At 43.4% G+C, this 19,932-nt stretch overlaps 1 protein-coding gene across 1 annotated transcript; it reads left to right on the top strand.

Moving 5' to 3' along the window:
• The first annotated feature begins 57 nt into the window (after positions 1 to 57).
• Positions 58 to 18,858, top strand: LOC119461171 (uncharacterized). The gene is made up of 10 exons (XM_037722392.2): positions 58 to 312; positions 459 to 585; positions 1,140 to 1,890; positions 4,188 to 4,363; positions 6,156 to 6,299; positions 6,984 to 7,146; positions 7,913 to 8,043; positions 10,709 to 10,845; positions 11,603 to 11,692; positions 14,019 to 18,858. Exons 2-10 carry the CDS (start codon positions 487 to 489, stop codon positions 14,209 to 14,211), a joined length of 1,884 nt encoding a protein of 627 aa, XP_037578320.1. The 5' UTR covers positions 58 to 312; positions 459 to 486; the 3' UTR covers positions 14,212 to 18,858.
• The last annotated feature ends 1,074 nt before the right edge of the window (positions 18,859 to 19,932 follow it).

Raw genomic sequence — 19,932 nt, 5'->3', positions numbered from 1 at the left:
TTGTGTGGTTACAGTGGTTCATTTATTACATTCTACCTGACAGCTGACGGGGGTAACGTGCACTCCAGAATTCGTCTGCACACTTGATGCGTTGGCAGCGGGCAGTTTCCGTGCCGGACAGCAGTTTTGCTGATGCGTTTGCTGCCATACACTTGGATTGTTGCGGCGATCGTTATAAGCTGCTTCTATGAATATGTTAAGACAGTTATGTAGACTCTGTGTGACTATTTGAGCGAACTCCAACCAATGCTCAGCGGCCGCACTGTCCTCGCACAAACGTTCCTCGGATTCGTCGATCGTCAGCTAACAGACGTGAGTGTTGTTCAACATCTCGCCGAAATCGCTCGCCGAGAGTTCATACAATGCCTTAATTCCAACAACTGTATGCAAACTTTGCCTCACAACTGAACGCTACAGATGCAATAACGGTCTACGAATGTTTCCGCCTGCAATTATAGGTCCGGACGGACTTTGAGCTGCAGCGATATGGGGAATGCCGAAACCCACGAAGGATCCCCGCCGCCAGACTTGCTCAACAGACATCTCGACCTCAGCGTCAAAGTTGACGACCGCTCTTTCCACAAGGTATGTTTACACCCAAAACATTTCGCATATACTGCATGGCGTGCTGTGCGTACGCCAATTAACGTTTATACACACCCTTGCAGTAATATCGCCCGAGCGTCGACCACACGGCGTGTCAGCGGATTGTAGCGGCTAGAGGCGGTAGGATCGGATACAGTATGCGCGCGCGCAAGGCGATTTCCAGTTCGAATGTATTCTGCTGCGCTGTTTGCTTCAGGAGTGTTCCTCGCCGCTACATGGGGACGTATTCTGAGACGTTCCACTTCGGCGATAGTTCGCCTTCAGATGCGCGCTGATTGGATGGTTGAGCAAAATTGAATGACGTCGGGCTCAACCAGCCAATCATCTCATCCAATTTTGCTAAAACAGCCAATCAGCGAGCGCCTGCAGGCGAAATTGTCGCCTAGGCGAACTATCACCGAAGTGGAACGTTTCAAAATACGTCCCATGGAGGCCGCTGACACGCCGTGCGGTCGACGCTCGCACGATATTATTAAAAAATTGCAAGAGGTACCTGTGCAAGCTTCAAAGAGCTGTTGTTTTTCTTGTTGCAGCATATCAGCGGCGACCACAGCGAGAAAAGCCTTACGGACCTTCCGTGGGGCCTCAGAGACGCTGTTTCGTTGTATGAATCGCTTAACGTGTCGTTCAACGAACTTACAACGTTGCCTCCCGAGACGCCGTTCAGACTACCGCACCTACGCGTGTTAGACCTGAGCTACAACCGGCTCAAGTCGCTGCCGGACAGCATCGGGTTTCTCTTCCACCTCGAAGAGTTGCTAATTCCTTTCAACCAGCTCGACTCCATACCAGACTCGATAGTCTACTTAAAGGTACTGCAAAAGCTTGACCTTTCACACAACTCCATCACACGGCTCCCCGACAACCTGGGGAAAATCACGACCCTGGTCAAACTTAACGTGAGTCACAACAAGCTCACGTCCCTGCCAAAGTCACTGGGGAAGCTGCCCAACCTCAAAACGATTCTTGCCTCTGGGAATGTCGACATCACGAGCCCACCACTTGCAGTATGTGAGACAGGCTCGGATGCCGTCCTACAGCACCTGCGAAAGTCGGTCCGCATACACGAGAAGCCAACACTGCGAGCTGTCGAATGCAACCAGTTTCCGAGAGTGCGTGGAAACCTAGTAGCAACTTCAGTGCCGAACCTCCACTCAGCACATGCACAGTACTTGCAGATACAGACTGACACTGTGAACACTGCAAGCCGTATCAAGACTCCACTTCTTCCGCCTATTGGTGCGACGAAATTGGAACCCAATATACTTACGGACAGGATAACAGGTTTGTTTGCACGTTGATGCCTGTGTGTTATTTTATGTCGGTACCTGATGAGAAAGACATTTATTGGTGAATGTGTACACCAGTTGCAAGCATACAGTCGAACCCTGGATATATCGAATGTGAAGGGGATCACAAAAAAGTTCGATATATAGGTAATTTGATATACATAGAATAAAAATTCTATACAAAAATTTTCAAGGGGATATTACTGCTGTTCGTTATACACAATAATTCGTTATATGTGGGTTCGATATATCAGGATTCGACTGTAGTCGTCTTGTTCATCTTCAAAAATTGTCACTGCACAAGCACTGCACAGACGCAGAAAGGTACATGGGACCACACACAATGCATATATGGTCATACTTGTCTGTGTAGCCATCATCACCAACTTGCTGATCTTCTCTGCTGCAGTAGACCTCTGCAATGGTTCACTTCCTGCGCCAACGATATTGTAGAAAATATAGCCTTGATTGATAGCTCGATATTAATGTGATTTAAAAGCATGTTGTCCGCAGGGATATGGTGCAGCAACAGCACACTAGATTATATAGCTGTGTTGCTGTACCATATGTATTTTGCTTTTTTAATTTTAAAGCATGTGGTAATGCACAAGTACAAGCTACTGTGCTATTTCTTCAGGCCACTTAAGAAAGTTCTAAAACGACAGTTGCTACCACTTATTAACAATAATATTGCCTTTCCGCAACGCTGGAAAGGCAATATTGCATGGTTCATGGTTAGTTCATGCAGTAACAGTATACAGGGTGTTTTACATAACTTGAACCGAGGATTTTAAAAAATGGTTAACCGCAACTGAATGAAACCAGCAACATATGGTTTGCAGTCATGTGGCGCTCCTTAGGGTATATTTTATATTGCGCTTAGTTAGCTAATTGACTAAGATCAATTATGCAAAATTTTTAATATTCACTTTAGGGCCAAGTGCATTTCGTTATGTTGTAGAGGGCATTCCAAAACGACCAATTCAATTTTTTGTGGCAACGTACATGCTGCGTGGTGATTTTTTTCTGTCGTTTAAAGAAAGCCCGCGAAATGTGTAATAAAACCACGTGACTGCGCTCATGCGCTATCGTATTGCAGCGCTCTCAACCGTGCTTCGAGAGAAAGAACCGTGTGGGCGGACCGTGGTGAAGTGAGCGGCCGCGGCTATAGGCATCGGCTTTACAGTGTATCGGCACCTTTCACGACGGCATGTAGAAAGGACAGCTAGCCGTCTTTGATAAGCGGTTCTTTCGCTCGAAGCATGACTGAGAGCGCTGCAATACAATACCGCATGAGTAAAGTCACATGGTTTTATTTCATATTTCGTGGGCTTTCTTTAAACACCAGAAAAATCACCACGCAGCATGTACATTGCCACAAAATATTTATCGGTCGATCTGGAATGCCCTCTACAACAACATAACAAAACGCACTTCGCCCTAAAGTGAATATTAAAACTATTGGGTAATTTATCTTAGTTAATTAACTAATTAAGCACAATATAAAAAATACCCTAAAGAGCGCTACGTGACGGCAAACCATATGTCGTTGGTTTCATTCAGTTGCAGTTAACCACTTTTTCAAAATCCTTGGTTCAAATAACGTGAAACACCCTGCATAATCAGCATCTCTTTAAAAATAATTTGTCTCTACTGCTTGATGCTCTGGTAATGTGGTTAAATATGCCATCTGACAAATCAAGGACATCAAAAGAGTGGAAAGCAGACAAGGCATGTGCTCCATCGTCAACTAAACTTTTGTTAGAGTCAGTGGCTTATATAAGTTGATAAAAAATTGAAAAAGCAAGAAAATGAACAAATTCACACAAACAAAAACCAAACATCAGCAAAGATAACGTGGCAACAAGGACAAGTAACATTACGACACAATCTGAACCACTGAACAAACGCACATGCTTTCGCCATCTGCATTACTTTAGTCAGAGTCTTGGTACCTTCAAAGCTTTTTTTCTTAAAAAAAAAAATTGATTGCATTATGACATTGGCTGCATGCATTTAACAGCCCCATGTTTTTGCTGATGTTTAGTATTTGTATCTTTCTTCCTATGTAAATAAGCCATTACCTTGAAAAAAATATATATATATATATGTGAGAAAAAAAAATATACATATGTGAGAGCACAATGCATTTACTCCACTCATGTGCATGTATTTACTGCTCTTAACTGTCCTCATTGTATGACATTGCTTTATTACAATTACAAATCTGCACCATCTCACCTCTGTTCCGGTGCTTCTACCCTGGTAGTATACATCATTAATTGTGTGCAGGCCTGCTGTACGGGGCTGCCATTGGCGACGCAATTGGCATTGCCACTGAGTTCATGACTGTAGATGAGTGCGCCTTCTACTATGACCCACAGTGCCTCGAGTATACATCTATAAGGAGAGATGAGCATCGAGTGCGATGGAAGCAGGGAGACTGGACATGCAATGCTGATCAAATGGCAAGCTATACTTCGTTTTGGCATGTGCTTCTGTCTGTTACAGACACGGAGTAAACAAAGAGTAAACAAAGCAGAAAGGGGAGTAATTCAGGAGTAAACGAGTCCAAGGAGAGCAATTAAATATAATATTTACACTAAAAACAGTTTATGCCCTTTGAGGCATATCTTGGTTCCACAACAATCGTCTACTTTTTATTGCATTTACTTTCACGAAAACTCTGCACTCACTACTTTCCTGTCTAGAATGCTACATCACGCTGATAACATGCATGTTGTTTGTGACATGTAAGTACTGGGCTCACCGCATTAAACAAAGAAAAGGCACGCAAGATTGATGATGAGTATTGTTGTGGTACAAAGATACGCCTCAAAGGGTATATAAGCTGTTTTTGCCGCATTAAAGAAAAGAACTGCACATGAGATTAATGATGATTATTGTTGTGGGACAAAGATACACCTCAAAGGGCATAAACAGTTTTTAGAGTGTAATACTATGACATAGTGGTGAAGAAGAAACCAAGCACACTCTGGGTAAAAAATGGTCACTGTTAACAAGCCAAACTATGTATGCATGACATTATGCTATAAATATTGTACACCGTTTCAAGTGTAATTTTGACACAGCAAAATCATAATCATTCTTGTGTGCATTTCTTTTATTACAGTAAAAGACAACGTTTAGTATTATACGCTCTAATAAAAGGCTTATCTTGTCCCCAAACAATAATTGTCAGCTATCTTCTGTGCCATTCCTTAACGCTGCATGCCTAGTGCTTTCAGGTCACAAATGGCATGTGCCTATCAGCATGACATAGCATTCTTTACGGGAAAGTAGCAAGTACATTAATGAAAGGAAGCGCACGCAAGATAACAATTATTGTTTGGGTACAAGCCTCAAAGTGTGAAAATTTTCTAACAGTGCACTCTTACAAAATTTTCTCATCGGGGAGTAAGTTTGACACGACAGTAATTGTCATAAACAATTATTCACACTGCAGATACGTAAAGAGTAAATAAGGATTAAAAAGGTCAAATGAGGAGTAAAGGCGAACATCTTGTACTACTCTAAAAAACTGTACACACTTCAGAGTGTAATTTACTTAATGCCTGGTACTTTGCTCTCAGTGCTGCTGTGAAATGCCTAGACGTACATGGTGTTCCTAATAGAAAAGCGCCTGGCCCACAGCATTAAAGAAAGGGAACACACATAAAATAAATGACAATTATAGCTGCATGCCTAAAGTATGTCCTAAGAAGATGGATGTTCACAGGATGAAGACAAGTACCTGGCGAAGACAAGTTGTTGAAATGCGTTGGCTCCAGCCTGAGACATCTGTTGTTTTTTGATCACTAAAAGTATATCCTGAGATGTAAAATTTTCTATGTATATAAGTATGAGCTCAGTTGATTTATGTGAACAAAATGCTGCTGATATTCACCAAATGAAGGTGTTATTGTGCATGTCACTTGTGGCACTAAAGAGCTGTCATGAATAGAATCAGGTCTTCATATTAAATGTCAGTGCTCGCATTGGCATTGTGGAATCCATGCCATATATGCAAGAAAAAGGATAGGTGCGCTACTAGCACTTGATTCTTGGATGCTTATACCTTGGTTATCAGTGGGAATTGACTGCGATAGCGTAATGCTACTGCATATATACAATTCTTGTTCAGACAAGAAGAAACACAAAACGTTTTGTGCTTTCGTTCTTTCTTGCTCATACTGTGTATATGAGCATAGCAGCTCAATAACAGACCTTTTGCTTTCGATTTGCGATGCCTTCTTGCAGTTTTTAGTGCTCGATTCATTGCTGCGATGGGCTGGCGTTGTTGATGAACTCGACTTCGCGAAACGACTTGTATCCTGGAAACGTTCTGGTGTGCCTGAGCTTGGCGATGCGGAAGGTTTCCTCCTATCTGACCTCACGAAGCTGGTGAGTCACATTCTGCATTTGAATAGTTTGTTTAAATAAATGCTTAATGCACATTCCATGCAACTTCGTAATGTCACATCAGGCAGGTGTTTATAAAGAAAAACTAATAAAGTACCAGGTCGAAACCACTATCTTCTCTGACAGTTAAGGTCTGTTTAATGGTCACCTGTGACAGGCCAAGTCGATTCCGGGCTGCTTGTTGACTGTGGGCATGGAGTTTCTTTCTTTACTTCCACTATCAGGAACTCAAGTGCCACCGTATATGCGGATCTCTTAAAGGGCTTTGTGATACAGTGGGAACGTTGTGATAAGGAAGGCTTGGATGTGGCTTGGTATAGTCAAAGATGTGCAAAGGACATTCAACATTAACCTCACACCATAGCATGACTAAGCATATTTTAATGGAAATCGCCTATATGTATACTACTGTAGCAAAAGCAGCAGCTTATGCAGTGTTCTAGTAGGGGTTAAACTAGCATGGCTGACGCAACAACTAATTTCCAAAGCATCATCAGGATATTCTAGTATGAATATCTGTGGGCATCCATCAGACGCTCCCTTTTTCTATCATTCCCATGCATGAAATAGCACTGCCTTTCCATCTAGGTAATTGTAAGAAGTTCTATGACTACAGAATCCCCAGGAAAGTCTGTTGTTCAAATGTATTGTCCATCTTTCAAACAGGTACTACAGGAGGAAGGCTACATGAGTGCCCCACACCAAGTAGCACTGCAGGTGTTCCAACGAAGCCAACCTGCCTGCAACAATGGCCTTGGCAAACCACATGACGCTGGTGGCACGCCAGTTCTGGTTGACAATGGCTCCCTGACAAGAGCTATTGCGCTAGGTATGCACTAGAAGCATCATTCAGCTTGGAAACTTGTGCTCTTCGCATTCCATTGAGTACAGCATACTGCAGGCTTGCATGCCTCACAAATCCTATAGCTATATTATGTGCTGCAAGAGAGCAGTTTCTGTGTATTGTCATCAAGGCTGTCAGTGCTTAAGCATTTGCATTTAATGCCATAAGGCATGCAGCGAACAGCCAATCACACTGTTGTCACTAATATACTAAATGTGTGTGTTTTGATAATGACAAATATGGATGCTTGCATTAACTGTATGTATAGTCTTTGTTGAAAGTTTTTATGCCACTCTGCTATTGATGAGGTCTGTCACCAGGCTCTGTTGCAGGGCACCTTTAGCAAGCCTGGTGCTCCAAAGATTGGGAGAATGGGAAACTCTGTCTCTTTCAACCTGTGGGGCTTTGTAACAATACAAGTTCTACAAAAGCGTAGGTATGATGTCTGATGGCATGTCTGCACAGTGGCTTTCTCCTTCTTTTATTTTGCAGACTGCGGAATAAGAGTGCTATGAGATAACCAGAATGTGAAGCTAGTTGAAATAAAATACCAATCCATGCCTTGAAAGTATAAAACAGCACCATTAGTTTAACAAAATGCAGTGATGCATAAACATTCACACTAATATAGGCATTTTATGGCTCATTTGGCATGAAAAGTGCCTAGCTGTTAGTACTGAGTCCATCTTGTAAAATTCTTACTTTAACTCTGTACCTTAAGATGGACGTGAACTGGACCTTTCCTGTGCAGGCATACCAGTGTTCCACAACTTGTCAGAGGTTGCATCAAACTCTGTGCGGATATGCCTAGCCACTCACCCAGAAGAACATTGCAAGGCGGCATCAGTGGCCATTTCAACAACCCTTGCAACCATACTACAGGTATGTGGATGTAGTAGCTGCATCTAAATGGGTATGCATTGCAGGCACAGCTTATTCAGGGGTAGCAACAGTCTTGCAAGTACAGTAAGCTCCCTTCAGGAAGAATATAGAGACCTTGGAAACCTGTTTATCTTATCAGAACTTCCAGTTAACAGATGTGCTCTAAATCTGTGAAAGACTCAACAGATATACAGAAACTGTTCTTGCTGTCACAGGATGCATTTCAGCTTAGCAGATTTTAGCAGAGCTTGACTTAAAGGGTGAGAGTTCCATGGATAGCTAAATTAATGGACTGTTCAATCTTGAACAAGATTAAACCTGATTGTTATGCTGAAGCAAGGGTTGTGAAAGCAAAGCTTCGTTACATTGGCCCTTTCTTGCATACTGTTGATCCAGTGTAAAAAAAAAAAGTTGATGCTTGCTAAAGTTTGAAGTAAAAGAACTTGAGACTGGCAATCGTAAATGGAATTCTTCAGGCCACAAGTAAACTTTTCACTGGGGATTAAAGTATGAGCGCGTGATAGATTTTACTGGAAGTCATATTATCCATCATGCTGCTAGGAGTCGAACGTAACTCGACGATAGCTTACGCCAACTTAAAGTGCAGTTTTCGACTTGGCTCTCTTTGCAATTATCTTCCAGAAAACCGTGCCAAAACCATTTTATTTCCTTTGTTCAGCCAACTTGAATGTGGCTTATTATTACTGCAATGTGTGAAACCAAGTACAGTGGAATCTCGATGATAGGATCACGGCTAATACGAAGTTCCGGATGATACAAATTTTTCTGAGGTCCCGGCCAAGCCCCATTACTTTGCAACGTGCTAGAGAACGGTTGTTACTAATCGATTTTCGACCAGTGTCGGTTGATACGAATAAACGCCGCCCCACCGACGGCCGTGAAAGAGAACAGCGCTCAGTCACGCGCGTTTTCCCCTTCTCTTTTAGTGCGGAGGCGCGGACGCGACGCCGGACAGCGCAGAAGCCGCGACTGGGTGCGAAGAGTTTGAAGCGGTGGCGCTTTTGTTGCTTTTGTGCTTTTCTTTTTGTCTCTTCTCTCACTGCGACGGCCGCGCTTCCCCACGCGCTACCGCCGCAGCAAGCGAAGGTTCGTGCGGTCTATCACTTTAACGGAAACTGAGCGGTGTAAGCACAGCGCATACAGAGGTCAGAGCCGTGTGGAGATCACTTTCAAGATACGGTGCGCGCGACAACACCGACAGCCGGCACAGGCGCAAAGTACAAGAACGCATTTGTTGGCAGAGTAGGGGCCGCCCCCCCCCCCCCCCTGCTCCCTCCCTCCCACGCTACCTTCCCGCTTTGCTCCTTTCACGTGGGGAGATTTCGTCGCCAGTTACCCTTGCGCTCGATTGCAAGATACGCATTTGGCGCCCCGGCACAGCGTCGCCCCCCCCCTCCCTCCCTCCCATACCCCCATGACCTTTCGCGCAACGGAAGTTGCGTTTGCTCTCCGCTGTGCGTTTGCTGTCCGTGAAGGCACGCGTCCTTTCACTAGCACATACGGCGCGCGGTGACGACTTTATCGCCCTTGGACTCGTGCTCCACGTCTCATGCTCCTCCTCTGCATCGCATTCGTTGATCTCCTCTCCCATCGGTGGGCGCACCTCGTGCTCGCTACCGCCCTTGTCGGCGAGATTTTCCCGCGGAAGCCACAATTTCGTCTCACGTGGCTGCACTGTAAGCGGTATGTGTATACATGGAGTTCTATGGGAGGGTAAACGGGAGTCGGAAAAGGCCGCGTTGTAGCCAGCTGTGCACTATAAACGGTTACGTTATAAGTGGTCTATACTCTAAATGCTTTTTACGTACCTGTGCCTGAGTGAGTTCACCTCTCGACTCTTTAATTTAGGTAGTTTTAATTGTGTTTTGTTGATACGAATTTCGGCTAATACGAATTTTTTCCGTGACCCCGTGAGATTCGTATCATTGAGATTCCACTGTACATGTTTACAGGCACATCATAAACATTCCTGATGAAATTGCACGACTTCAAGGTCTGCTTCTTTTCTTACATGTAAAATTGTGAAGAAAGAAGCATAACGGAGCAGAAGCTGTTGCTTACTATCACACAATTTAAACAATTTTCTGCAACAGTGTAAAGGTTGGTCCCCTCTAGCTTCACAATCACGTGCTCACCACGTTGTCTCGGTAGTTGTGGCATTCTTCTGCTGGGCATGAGATTACAAGTTTCAAAGATTTCCCAGCTACAGTTACATTTTAATGTGTGTGCAATACAAAACAGTTTGTGTCTTTAGATTTGGGTACAAATTAAAGAACGCCACCAATTGGTCAAAATTATCCCACACCCTTCCACTATGGTGCCCCTTATAGTGAGCCACAGCTTCAAATGTTAAACCTGGGATGTTATTATTATCTGTAATAATAGACATTAGCTTTGCATTGATGCAAGTTGCCCTTCGTTCCTCACTAAGCTGGCTGGCACTAGCAACTGAAGATCAAATTCTGGTTGCACATTCCTGCTACATGGAGTGTGTTTCTACTTGTAGATCTTGCAATGCTGCATGAGGAGGTATTTAACTAAAAATTAAATGAATGAGGCAGAATTATTGCATTGCATGGTAAGCCAGCAATTGTAGTGATCAAGGTACACATGCAATAATTTCGCTTTGACGCTTCCTTCGCAGGGTAAGCACAACCTGTACAGCTGCGTGGATGTGGAGAGGCTACATGACACAGTGTTCCAGCTATCAGTGAAGCAGCTGACAAGTGAGGGCAACATTGCAAGCTTCAAGAAATGCTTTGAAGCAAGTAGCTTTGAAGAGTGAGTTTCTGCACAGGAGCATTAAAAAAAAAAAATTTTTTTTGCAATGCTTGACTTGTCTGCTGATTAATAGAAACCCTGTTTAACACCGTGTAGCTTTTAATGATGTGCTTGTTGCTTGGAATGCGCAACTAATGCGCTGAGCTTCTTTATCACGAATAAAACAATAGCTCAACAACGGTACAATGCAGTGGCATCTGAATCGTTGCATCTCATATTTGTTATAAAAGTAGGCATAGTATAAATTGCTGTAGATAGCACTGTGGTTTAAACCACATAAAAAGTATGTGGGTGTCAATGATATAATTAATGAGAAATTATAGCCCTTTTATATGCATTTAATGACATTATCTTTTGCTCTGATTTGATAGAGAAGAGTTCAGTGAGATAAATTCCCAGCATAGAGTGCTGGCAGAGTGTCAGATTGTAGATATGAGGGAAAGGGTCTAGTAGTACTTGTTTCTGCCTATCAGTGGCAGAGTGCCCTGACAATTGGTAAATGCCATTGATAAATGCACAGATGCCATACTGGATCTTCGCTTTGGGTTTTGTTATGAAGCTTCCAACTTCCACTAAAATGAAGCGTGACGAACTCGGCTTAAAAATTGCTTTGTTGCTCCAAACATTTGGCCACTATGTTTGATATTCAAGTGCGTGTAACTGCATAGCTTATTTTTATAAAAGAATTCACAGCATAGGTGTACAATGGCACCTATTTAGTAGCAATTTATGACTTGTCACATTTTTGCGTGTGCAGGTTGCAGCTGAATGATCAGCAGTTGAGCAGTCACCCATTCAAGTCCTTATCTGCAAGCATCATGGCTCTCAAGCAGTGCACTGATTACAGGTGAGGACATTACGCAAAGGCAAAAGAAGACATGACTTGTGTCACATGCTAAAGTGCCTACAGCTCAAGGTCAGGCATTTATTAAGAGCTCGTTGATAAAACAGTGCTATACCAAATGTGTTTTCAAAATTGCAAACAAACTTAATCAAGTCACCTGTGGCACATGGCACTATTCCAAGTCTTCATGTGGATTACTTGAACAGCTAGCTGTACATCACTTGCATATCAGATTACAATGTAAACTAATTAATTAACACATTTCAACTAAACATTTAGTTTAATTGCTCTATAGCACATGTTGCAGTTACGGAATATCAATATGTGCCCTAACAAATTCCGCTAGAGAACATGATGGACAGGCAAAGAGATCGTGTTCACATAGCGCCTTGTGATAGTCTTGGTCTTGCTCACGGTGTAAAAAAGGAAGGTGATCCGACGGCGGCGCGAGGCGCGGCCACTTAGTGTGACTCTACGCACGCCGCTGCCGCAAGGGGCAGCACCTGTTCTGGGGGCCACTGTTTCGCTCGCTTTGCTGGCGCTTTTATGGGCACACGCGGCAGAAGTACTTTATTTCGATGAATATATGTCGTTCGCCTGCTTAAAACGACTCTACTTGGTTGGAGGGACATCCCTGCCGACATTCCGATTGACTCCAACGCGGCGAGCAGCGGTAAGCGTAGCGCGCCGTCTGCTCGAGCAGACGACGCGTCTCTCTCGTGTTTGAAATGACGGTATTTTGACTGTAAGTGGCATGGAACCTTCTACCTGCTCAGGATTTGGCGTCTAAATAACGAAAAATTGCATATCTTTGGGTATGGGTGTTTAAATGCTGACGGAGGTCGTAAATTATCTACTGTTGTGCCGCTTCTCCAAGGCCTCCTGAACGCGTGCTGCCCCTAGCGGCGGCGCTCACTTCCGGTCACACGAAGTGGCCGCTCTCTCGCCCCAGCGCGGGTGCGCTGTCGGAACACCTATCTTCTTACACCGTGGTCTTGCTTGACATCTGTGTTCTCTGGCACCGTTTGCAGCCATGACAAACCAACTAGTCCAATAAAACATTTTGATGTGCCCTAGAACCTGACATATGGAACTGACAAGCGTTAAGTAAGATCCATACAGACTAACAAAGGCGGTATGCACTGGATGCCTCCTGTTGTTAGCTCAATGCATTTACTGTGATGCCCATGGTAACAGAGCATCTGCAGCTTCACTTCTGAAGTGTCATCCATGCTCCAGGGGCTTATTATGACCAAGTTGCCAGATTCGGCTACTCTGCATTAAATTGCTACGTTTTGGGTCTCCTGCCTTCACAAGTGTGGGTCATCTACTTCTTGGCTACTTTCTGGCTGGTTCTTTTTTCTAAATGTAAGGTATTGCAATGTTGCTACAAAACTGTCAATAATAATAGTTGAAGGTGTCTCTCAAGTGCATGTCAGTAGGCATGTAATGCAATTACTTTTGATAATCATTTATAGTTGCATTTTAGATACTTTCGTGGCTACTTTATTTTTGTGTGTGGCCTACATTAGCTACAACCTAGCTATTTCCACAAATATTGTGGCTACTTCTCAGGTTCAGCACCTGTAAGCCTCCTTAACCAGAACACGTCATTGCGTGAGGTACTAACCTCACCTTATTTTTAAAGCAAGGCTTCCTTTGCTTCTTCTTCCCACTTTGTGGGTACTGGCTGCTGTCTTGCACGATGGGCCGATCCCAAAGATAGTATAAACCTAGGCGGCATGGGGCAACCAGTAGCATTGTACTCGGGAATACAGACGCGAGCCCCAACACAAGCAAAATGAGGTTGAAGTACATATTGAGTGCGAAGGAGACAATAGGCGTCGAGCAGAGCAGGAGTGTTTTCAATACACATTGAAGTGTTGTTTACAGCCTGAAGCTTGTAAACACGATGTGGAGCAGCATAGATATGCAGCGAGGAATGGCTTAAAATGCTAGCACATATTTGTCTGTCAATGCGAAGCTGAGGGGCATTGACAAGCTGTGATGAGGCGGCAGCAGGACAGGACCATATTGTTTATAGGTTTTACTTTGAGATCAAAAACAATTCACGCAGGACAAGTTTGGTTCGGTTTGTAGTGTGTGTGATACACTCTGGTTTATGTAGGACACGTATGGCATTGTTGAAGCACCACAAGCTTACATTGAGCAAAGCGCTTCTCAATGAAAACATTTCCAAATTCGTTGTGCCAACGGTTGCTAAACAAGGACAGCATCCCTTGCAAACACCAAAGAAAGCTTCACTTACGACAGCATGTAGGATTCCCACAGCATGTAGGATTCTCATAACTTTTTTTTTCTTCACCAGGTCTACCATCAGCCGCTTAGCCATGCAAGGGGGCCACAGCAGCGTCAACTGCTGCCTAGCGGGTGCCTTCCTCGGCTGCCGGGACGGCTTTTCGGCCCTGCCCGAGTCCTGGGTGCAGGGGCTGCTGCCTAAACAGCGCGCATGGCTCAACGAGCGTGTCAACAGCCTGCTCGACAAAATGGGCCTACCCTGAGCACCACCAGAGCTGCCTTCAATGAAGCTGTTCTCACTTTTGTTAGAAACCTCGCAACCAGAGTGTTGGTTTGTGGAACTGGTGGCACGTTGTGCCAGTACAGCCTCCAACGAACTCATCTAAAGCGTGGGAGCAGTTGACTCGGGAGTGCATCTGTGCTGTCTAGTGTAGGCTACTGGTTTAAGATGACTTTCTGAGTTCATACACAACCACATGGCCTGGCACATAGCTTCTTACAGTTACCTATAGAGTGAAGAGTGGCGCTGTAGCGCTGTTGTACGCACGGCAGTGATGGGAAGCGAGGGTTTCAGATCGCTACCTTTTTCGTAGCGCCAGGCTCATTTGAAGACATGTCCGGCAACCAACATTCCATCCATCATAATGGTTTGGTCTCTATAAAACAGCGTGTAAGATACACTCTTTCTCCTTGTTAAAAATTTCAGTTAAAGCAAGAACACTCATACTAGTATGCAGAGTTATACAGAATGGGAACAATATCAATGGTGCGTTGCTAAAATTAGAGAAAAGATGAGGACCATGTTTACTGCGCATACACTTCAGTTGTGCATTTTCATTTTCTTTGTTTACTTGGTATACTATACATGAGCAAACATCGATGCATGAGGTGTTATGGGAGAACACCAAGACCTTTTATGAAGATGTAATGCCAAGAAATCTGTTTATTTGCACAGCAGTGCCACATTTTTGGCCAAGCCACGTCCACGCTAAGCCAAACTATCCACATCTGGGCATTCCCATGGAGTCACACTGTCCTTTAAGATACTTTAGGTAGTGTTATAAGAAGCTCTGTGCCCTGGCCAGTGGCAGCTCATGCTTCTTAGGCACCTGTTGGCTTTTATGATTCCCTTGTATCACTGACACCGCTCTATGCCAGACGAGCAATAGCCAAGTTCTGAGGTGAAAACATGCCAGCTGCCATCTTTGCTGCACAGAAGAAAATATGCGGCATTGCAGTCTCTTCTTTTGTGCTGCAAGTTACAAATGCTTCGCTTGTTCCCTAAATCTTGTCTAAGGAGCTTAAATTTTGATATGTATACGTGTGCAGTGGTTCTGCATGTTCAGCTCATGTAAAAATTCCGATGTGACATTGTGAAAAGTGCTACATTGTAGAGAAAAAGCTTGTACATTAGAATGCTGCCTGTTTCAGGACGATATTATAGGAAAAAGAATATTGTATATAGCGTTGTTGCAGGTAATTTTTAGCCACACTTGTAATCAAGTCAGGATGAACCGCATGTTTGAGCAGTTGGCTGCAAATGTGCCACCACGCCACAACAAAGGCTCGGGTGATGCAAAAAATAGGAAATGAGCTTCTTTTTCTGCAAAACAGTAGAAAATCATTGATATGTTCTGAAAAAGCAGAGAGGGGTTAGTGGATAGAGAAAACATATATAATCCGGCAAAAATTAGCATCACCAAATACAGACAGGGTAGTATAGAGTTTTAACCGATTTGTATACTAGTACATTTCAGCATTACCATACCAGCGGAATACTGGGATGGAGCCGCAAACAGCAGCATTGGAGACATCTTGTGATGCCATGCTCAAGCAGGTCAAACGGGCTTATTTGCATAATTCTGTGGCTCTACTTATCTGTTGGCCTAACAGTGTTCCACAGCGACACAAACTTCACAATACTGTACTTTTTCCCACCAGAAAGTGTTAGACAAAGAAGTTATAGCACATTTTAAGTTTGAATGCACCGTCACCAGATGTTGCCACAAGTGCTGCTATTTGTGTTGCTTTGCGTTTCCATACCGGTAGTATTCTGCTATAATCCTAACACTTAATGGTAGCAAAGCAACTATAAAACGCTTGTTGTCAGTGCTGTTCACGGTGAATTCAAGAACTGAGAAATCATATAAACGAGGCTTTACTGCAGAGACAGATCTAAAGGGCAACTGAAGAGTTTGGTTACTAAAGCTGTTAAATCTGGTAGCTGATATTTTTTTTTTCTTTTAAGGTTTATGCTTCAGGGTTAGAAAACTGCCAACTTTGACGGCGATGTCTTATTCCCATAATACGCTATGCCTTCCTTCTTTTTGGCAAGTTGTTATCAAGTTCTGTCTATGCTTTTCTCATTATAAAGTGCTCGGGTGCCATGCTGGACATGGTCGAATTCCGTCATATTGCCAACTTTGCAGTCTTGTGAGTTCTGATTGGCTAATGCCCTCTTTGATTGTCTCAAACGCTAATATGGCAGAGTTTGACGGTGCATAGAATAGCACCCCTGGCCTGATCCATTTTCCCGAGTGCTTTCTCGTGGTGAGCATCTATCATCTTGATGTGCCTTTGTCACATTAACGTACTGCCAGTGTACAGTTCCCATTATTTACGTTGATATGTATATGTGAGACAGCACATATGGATGAAACATGGCCAGCTAGGTGTTCATGTAAATATAATCTCGCACCATCTGTGGAATTCCGGTGGCTCCAACCACATTTAGACAATCAAGATGTATACAACAAGTCAGTGACAAAACTGTGAACAAAATTTACAAACCAAAATTATTTTGAGTCCTGAAAAAAGGAAATATTTCTTTGCTTTTGTATTTTTGTTTTGCAGTCTTTTATCTAGAGGCACAGCCTGAAGGTTTGTTGTTCCTACAGCACGAAAAAATTTAGTTCCTTCATGGCTTGTGTGGCATATTTACTTTTTCCGATGGCTGTATGTAGATGAAATGTGCAGGGAGGCTGCATTGCATTGCATGTGAAAGTTGAAAACTTCACAAGAGCTTTATATTTTTAGCAGTAAATGCTTTGTTTATGTTGCTATATATATGTATGCTTCTGACATATTCAGTTCAAACTAGGCAACTTTTTGGACTGCTGCATCTATAAAAGCTCTCTATCTAGGTGTAAAAGTGCCTCCTATCTATAAATCTGTAACCTATGGCTTCTACTTTTCCATCTGCGTTTACAACAGAGGAAGATTTACAAACTAGAAATGTGCGCCATGTGTGCAATGACTTCGTTGTAGATAAATGTGCAATCTCCCTGCTTCTTGCATTATGTGGAAGTCTTATCTGTGATAACATATATGCTTGGCGTGGCAGCTTAAAGAGTAGGATTTGTTATTTTGTAAATTTGTGCATGCTCGAACAACAACGAAAAAAGAAGGCAGCAGGATGCAGCACTCGCAAGCTTCAGTAGGCGGGCTTTTCCCTACTGGTTTCTCCAGTTTTCCAAAGAATTCAGCAACATTTTGAAAATTCTGCTAGCTTTTAAATACCATCAAGGAGCTTCAGAACAACATAAACCCAGTTTCATTGTCTGCTGCGTCAACCACACACACTCAGTCGCACTTAATCCCACACGGCGGACAGTAAAGAAGTGGCACAACACATGATCTGGCCTCGGAGATAAGAATCTTCCACATCAAGCTTTGTCACACTCATCAATATGCGACAATCTGTAGAATTCAGCAACATTTTGAAAATTCTGCTAGCTTTTAAATACCATCAAGGAGCTTCAGAACAACATAAACCCGTTTCATTGTCTGCTGTGTCAACCACACACACTCAGTCGCACTTAATCCCACACGGCGGGCAGTAAAGAAGTGGCACAACACATGATCTGGCCTCGGAGATAAGAATCTTCCACATCAAGCTTTGTCACACTCATCAATACGCGACAAGAGTGGTCGTGTGTGGCTTGGCCTCAGAGATTGGGAGTGGGCGTGTGCAATACTGAAGGCCGTGTTACGCGTAACGCTTCTTTGTTGCCTGCCATGTTGCAGTGTGTGCTACAAAGTCTGCCAGCTAGGCACGGGAGGCACTGAAAACAAGTAGTGTGTGGCTTACCGTGCCCTCTGCTATTTCTGTGAATTTTGAAGAATGTTTGGATAGGAATAAAAATTAACGAAAGGGCCTCTTTGCTTACAAGAGCTCTTTCTTGATTGAACTTACTGTAAATGTGGTTGCAAAAGTCAGCTAGCCCGGTGACTTATACTGATGTCACAAAGACACTCTCATTGGTCATTGAACAGTGAACCCTTTGAGCAGCTCTCGTGAAAATGAAAGGTCAGCTACTAGTTCTGAGAACTAAACAATGGCATTTAATTCCCATCTAAAAGCAGCTGCAGCTACCATACATCCTAAATAGGCTTTAGAGTATAGTTCAATAACCACTAATATTGTGAATGTGATAGCTATTGTAGATGCGAGATCATTTAAAGACAATAGGCGGGAACAACCTGAGCAAGAATGGGGTTTCTGCTTTCAGAAACCACTGAAGTAATTGCAGATTTGCAGATGACAAAGGGGAAACAATGTCAGTGAATATGGAAACAAACATCTTTTTGAAATGCCGTGCTTATAAATTTGACCCACATAGGGACCAATCCCTCCTTTTCAGGCTGCTCACTGAAACAACTAAATGATGATAACTTTGTGTATTGTGTGCTGTGAATATATAGGTTTATGTTAGAAATTAATTATGGACAGTTGACACTTCTTTTTGACTAACCTTTAATTTTTGTTGGGAGAATCTTTTTGCACATTTGGTTTCAGCTATTCGTAACAAGGAAATGTGCTATGAAATATTGTACTGAATTGTTCTGTGTTTTAATGTCACAATGATGAAAAAAAATAATAAATAAACTGTCTCAGTGGTCTTTTGGAATATTGGTGCTGCTGTCTTTATCCAACTAAGGTTTTTGTGTTTTGTGTGTATTTACATACACTTCTTGGACAACACAACAGTTGGCAGGTTTCTTTACTCATCTGACAATATCTGTTTAAGCCAAGCATCTCTGATGGTGGTATAACAGCGCTGCATAACATGCAGTCACTGAATAAGTGAGTTGACAATATCAGTAAAATCTTATTTCAATGCTCGTTAATTCGGAAAGCCCATGCATTATTTCATGGCATCAAACTTGTTAATTCGGACAACTCTTCGAGCATGGTGAGCACAGCAAACCATAAATGTACAACACAAACGAGCAAAAGCGGCATCCAACCGAAACGAAGCGGCGGAGTCGATATCGCCATCATCGTAAGTGGAAACTGCTTGAGAATGACAGGAATGCTTTGTGCCTATTTGCGCCTTTGTAGCCTTCCTTTATTCTTGCGTTTACCGCCGTGCATGACACCGCATTATCCGGGTGCCTTCAGATCTATCATGGCCATGTCGATAGCGACCGCGGCTTCATCCGCAGCGGTTGCGGCCAACACGCGCACCGAGTCAATAGTTTTGACTCAGTGCACGTGTTGGCCGCTTGCATTCAGAAATCCATGGTCACCGTCCATGATCACGTCTATAGCAACTGCAATTGCGGCAAACAGTAGTTTAATTTTGACTCAGTGCGCATGTTGGCTGCTTGTCTTCAGAAATCCATGGTCGCCATTCATGATCGCATCTATAGCAACCGCAATTGCGGCAAACAGTAGTTTGGTTTTGACTCAGTGCGGATGTTGGCTGCTTGCCTTCAGAAATCCGTGGTCGCCATCCATGACCGTGTCGATAGCAACCACGGTTTCATCCGCAGCGGTTGCAGCAAGCAGTATTTCAGTTTTGACTCAGTGCAATGCATGCGCATTGTCACAAACACGGTGGAAGCTATCGAGGGTGAAGAGCTATTTTACTATGGCCCGCACTCTCGTATCAAACCCGCCTGCTACATCGCAACGAACAGACGCTCTGTTGCAAACCAGCTCACTGTCGAAACAAATCATTGGGACGGATGTGCGCGTG

The sequence above is a fragment of the Dermacentor silvarum genome, chromosome 8, assembly GCF_013339745.2.
Source record: "Dermacentor silvarum isolate Dsil-2018 chromosome 8, BIME_Dsil_1.4, whole genome shotgun sequence".
Lineage (NCBI taxonomy): Eukaryota > Metazoa > Arthropoda > Arachnida > Ixodida > Ixodidae > Dermacentor > Dermacentor silvarum.
This window is presented reverse-complemented; position numbering and strand designations above follow the sequence as displayed.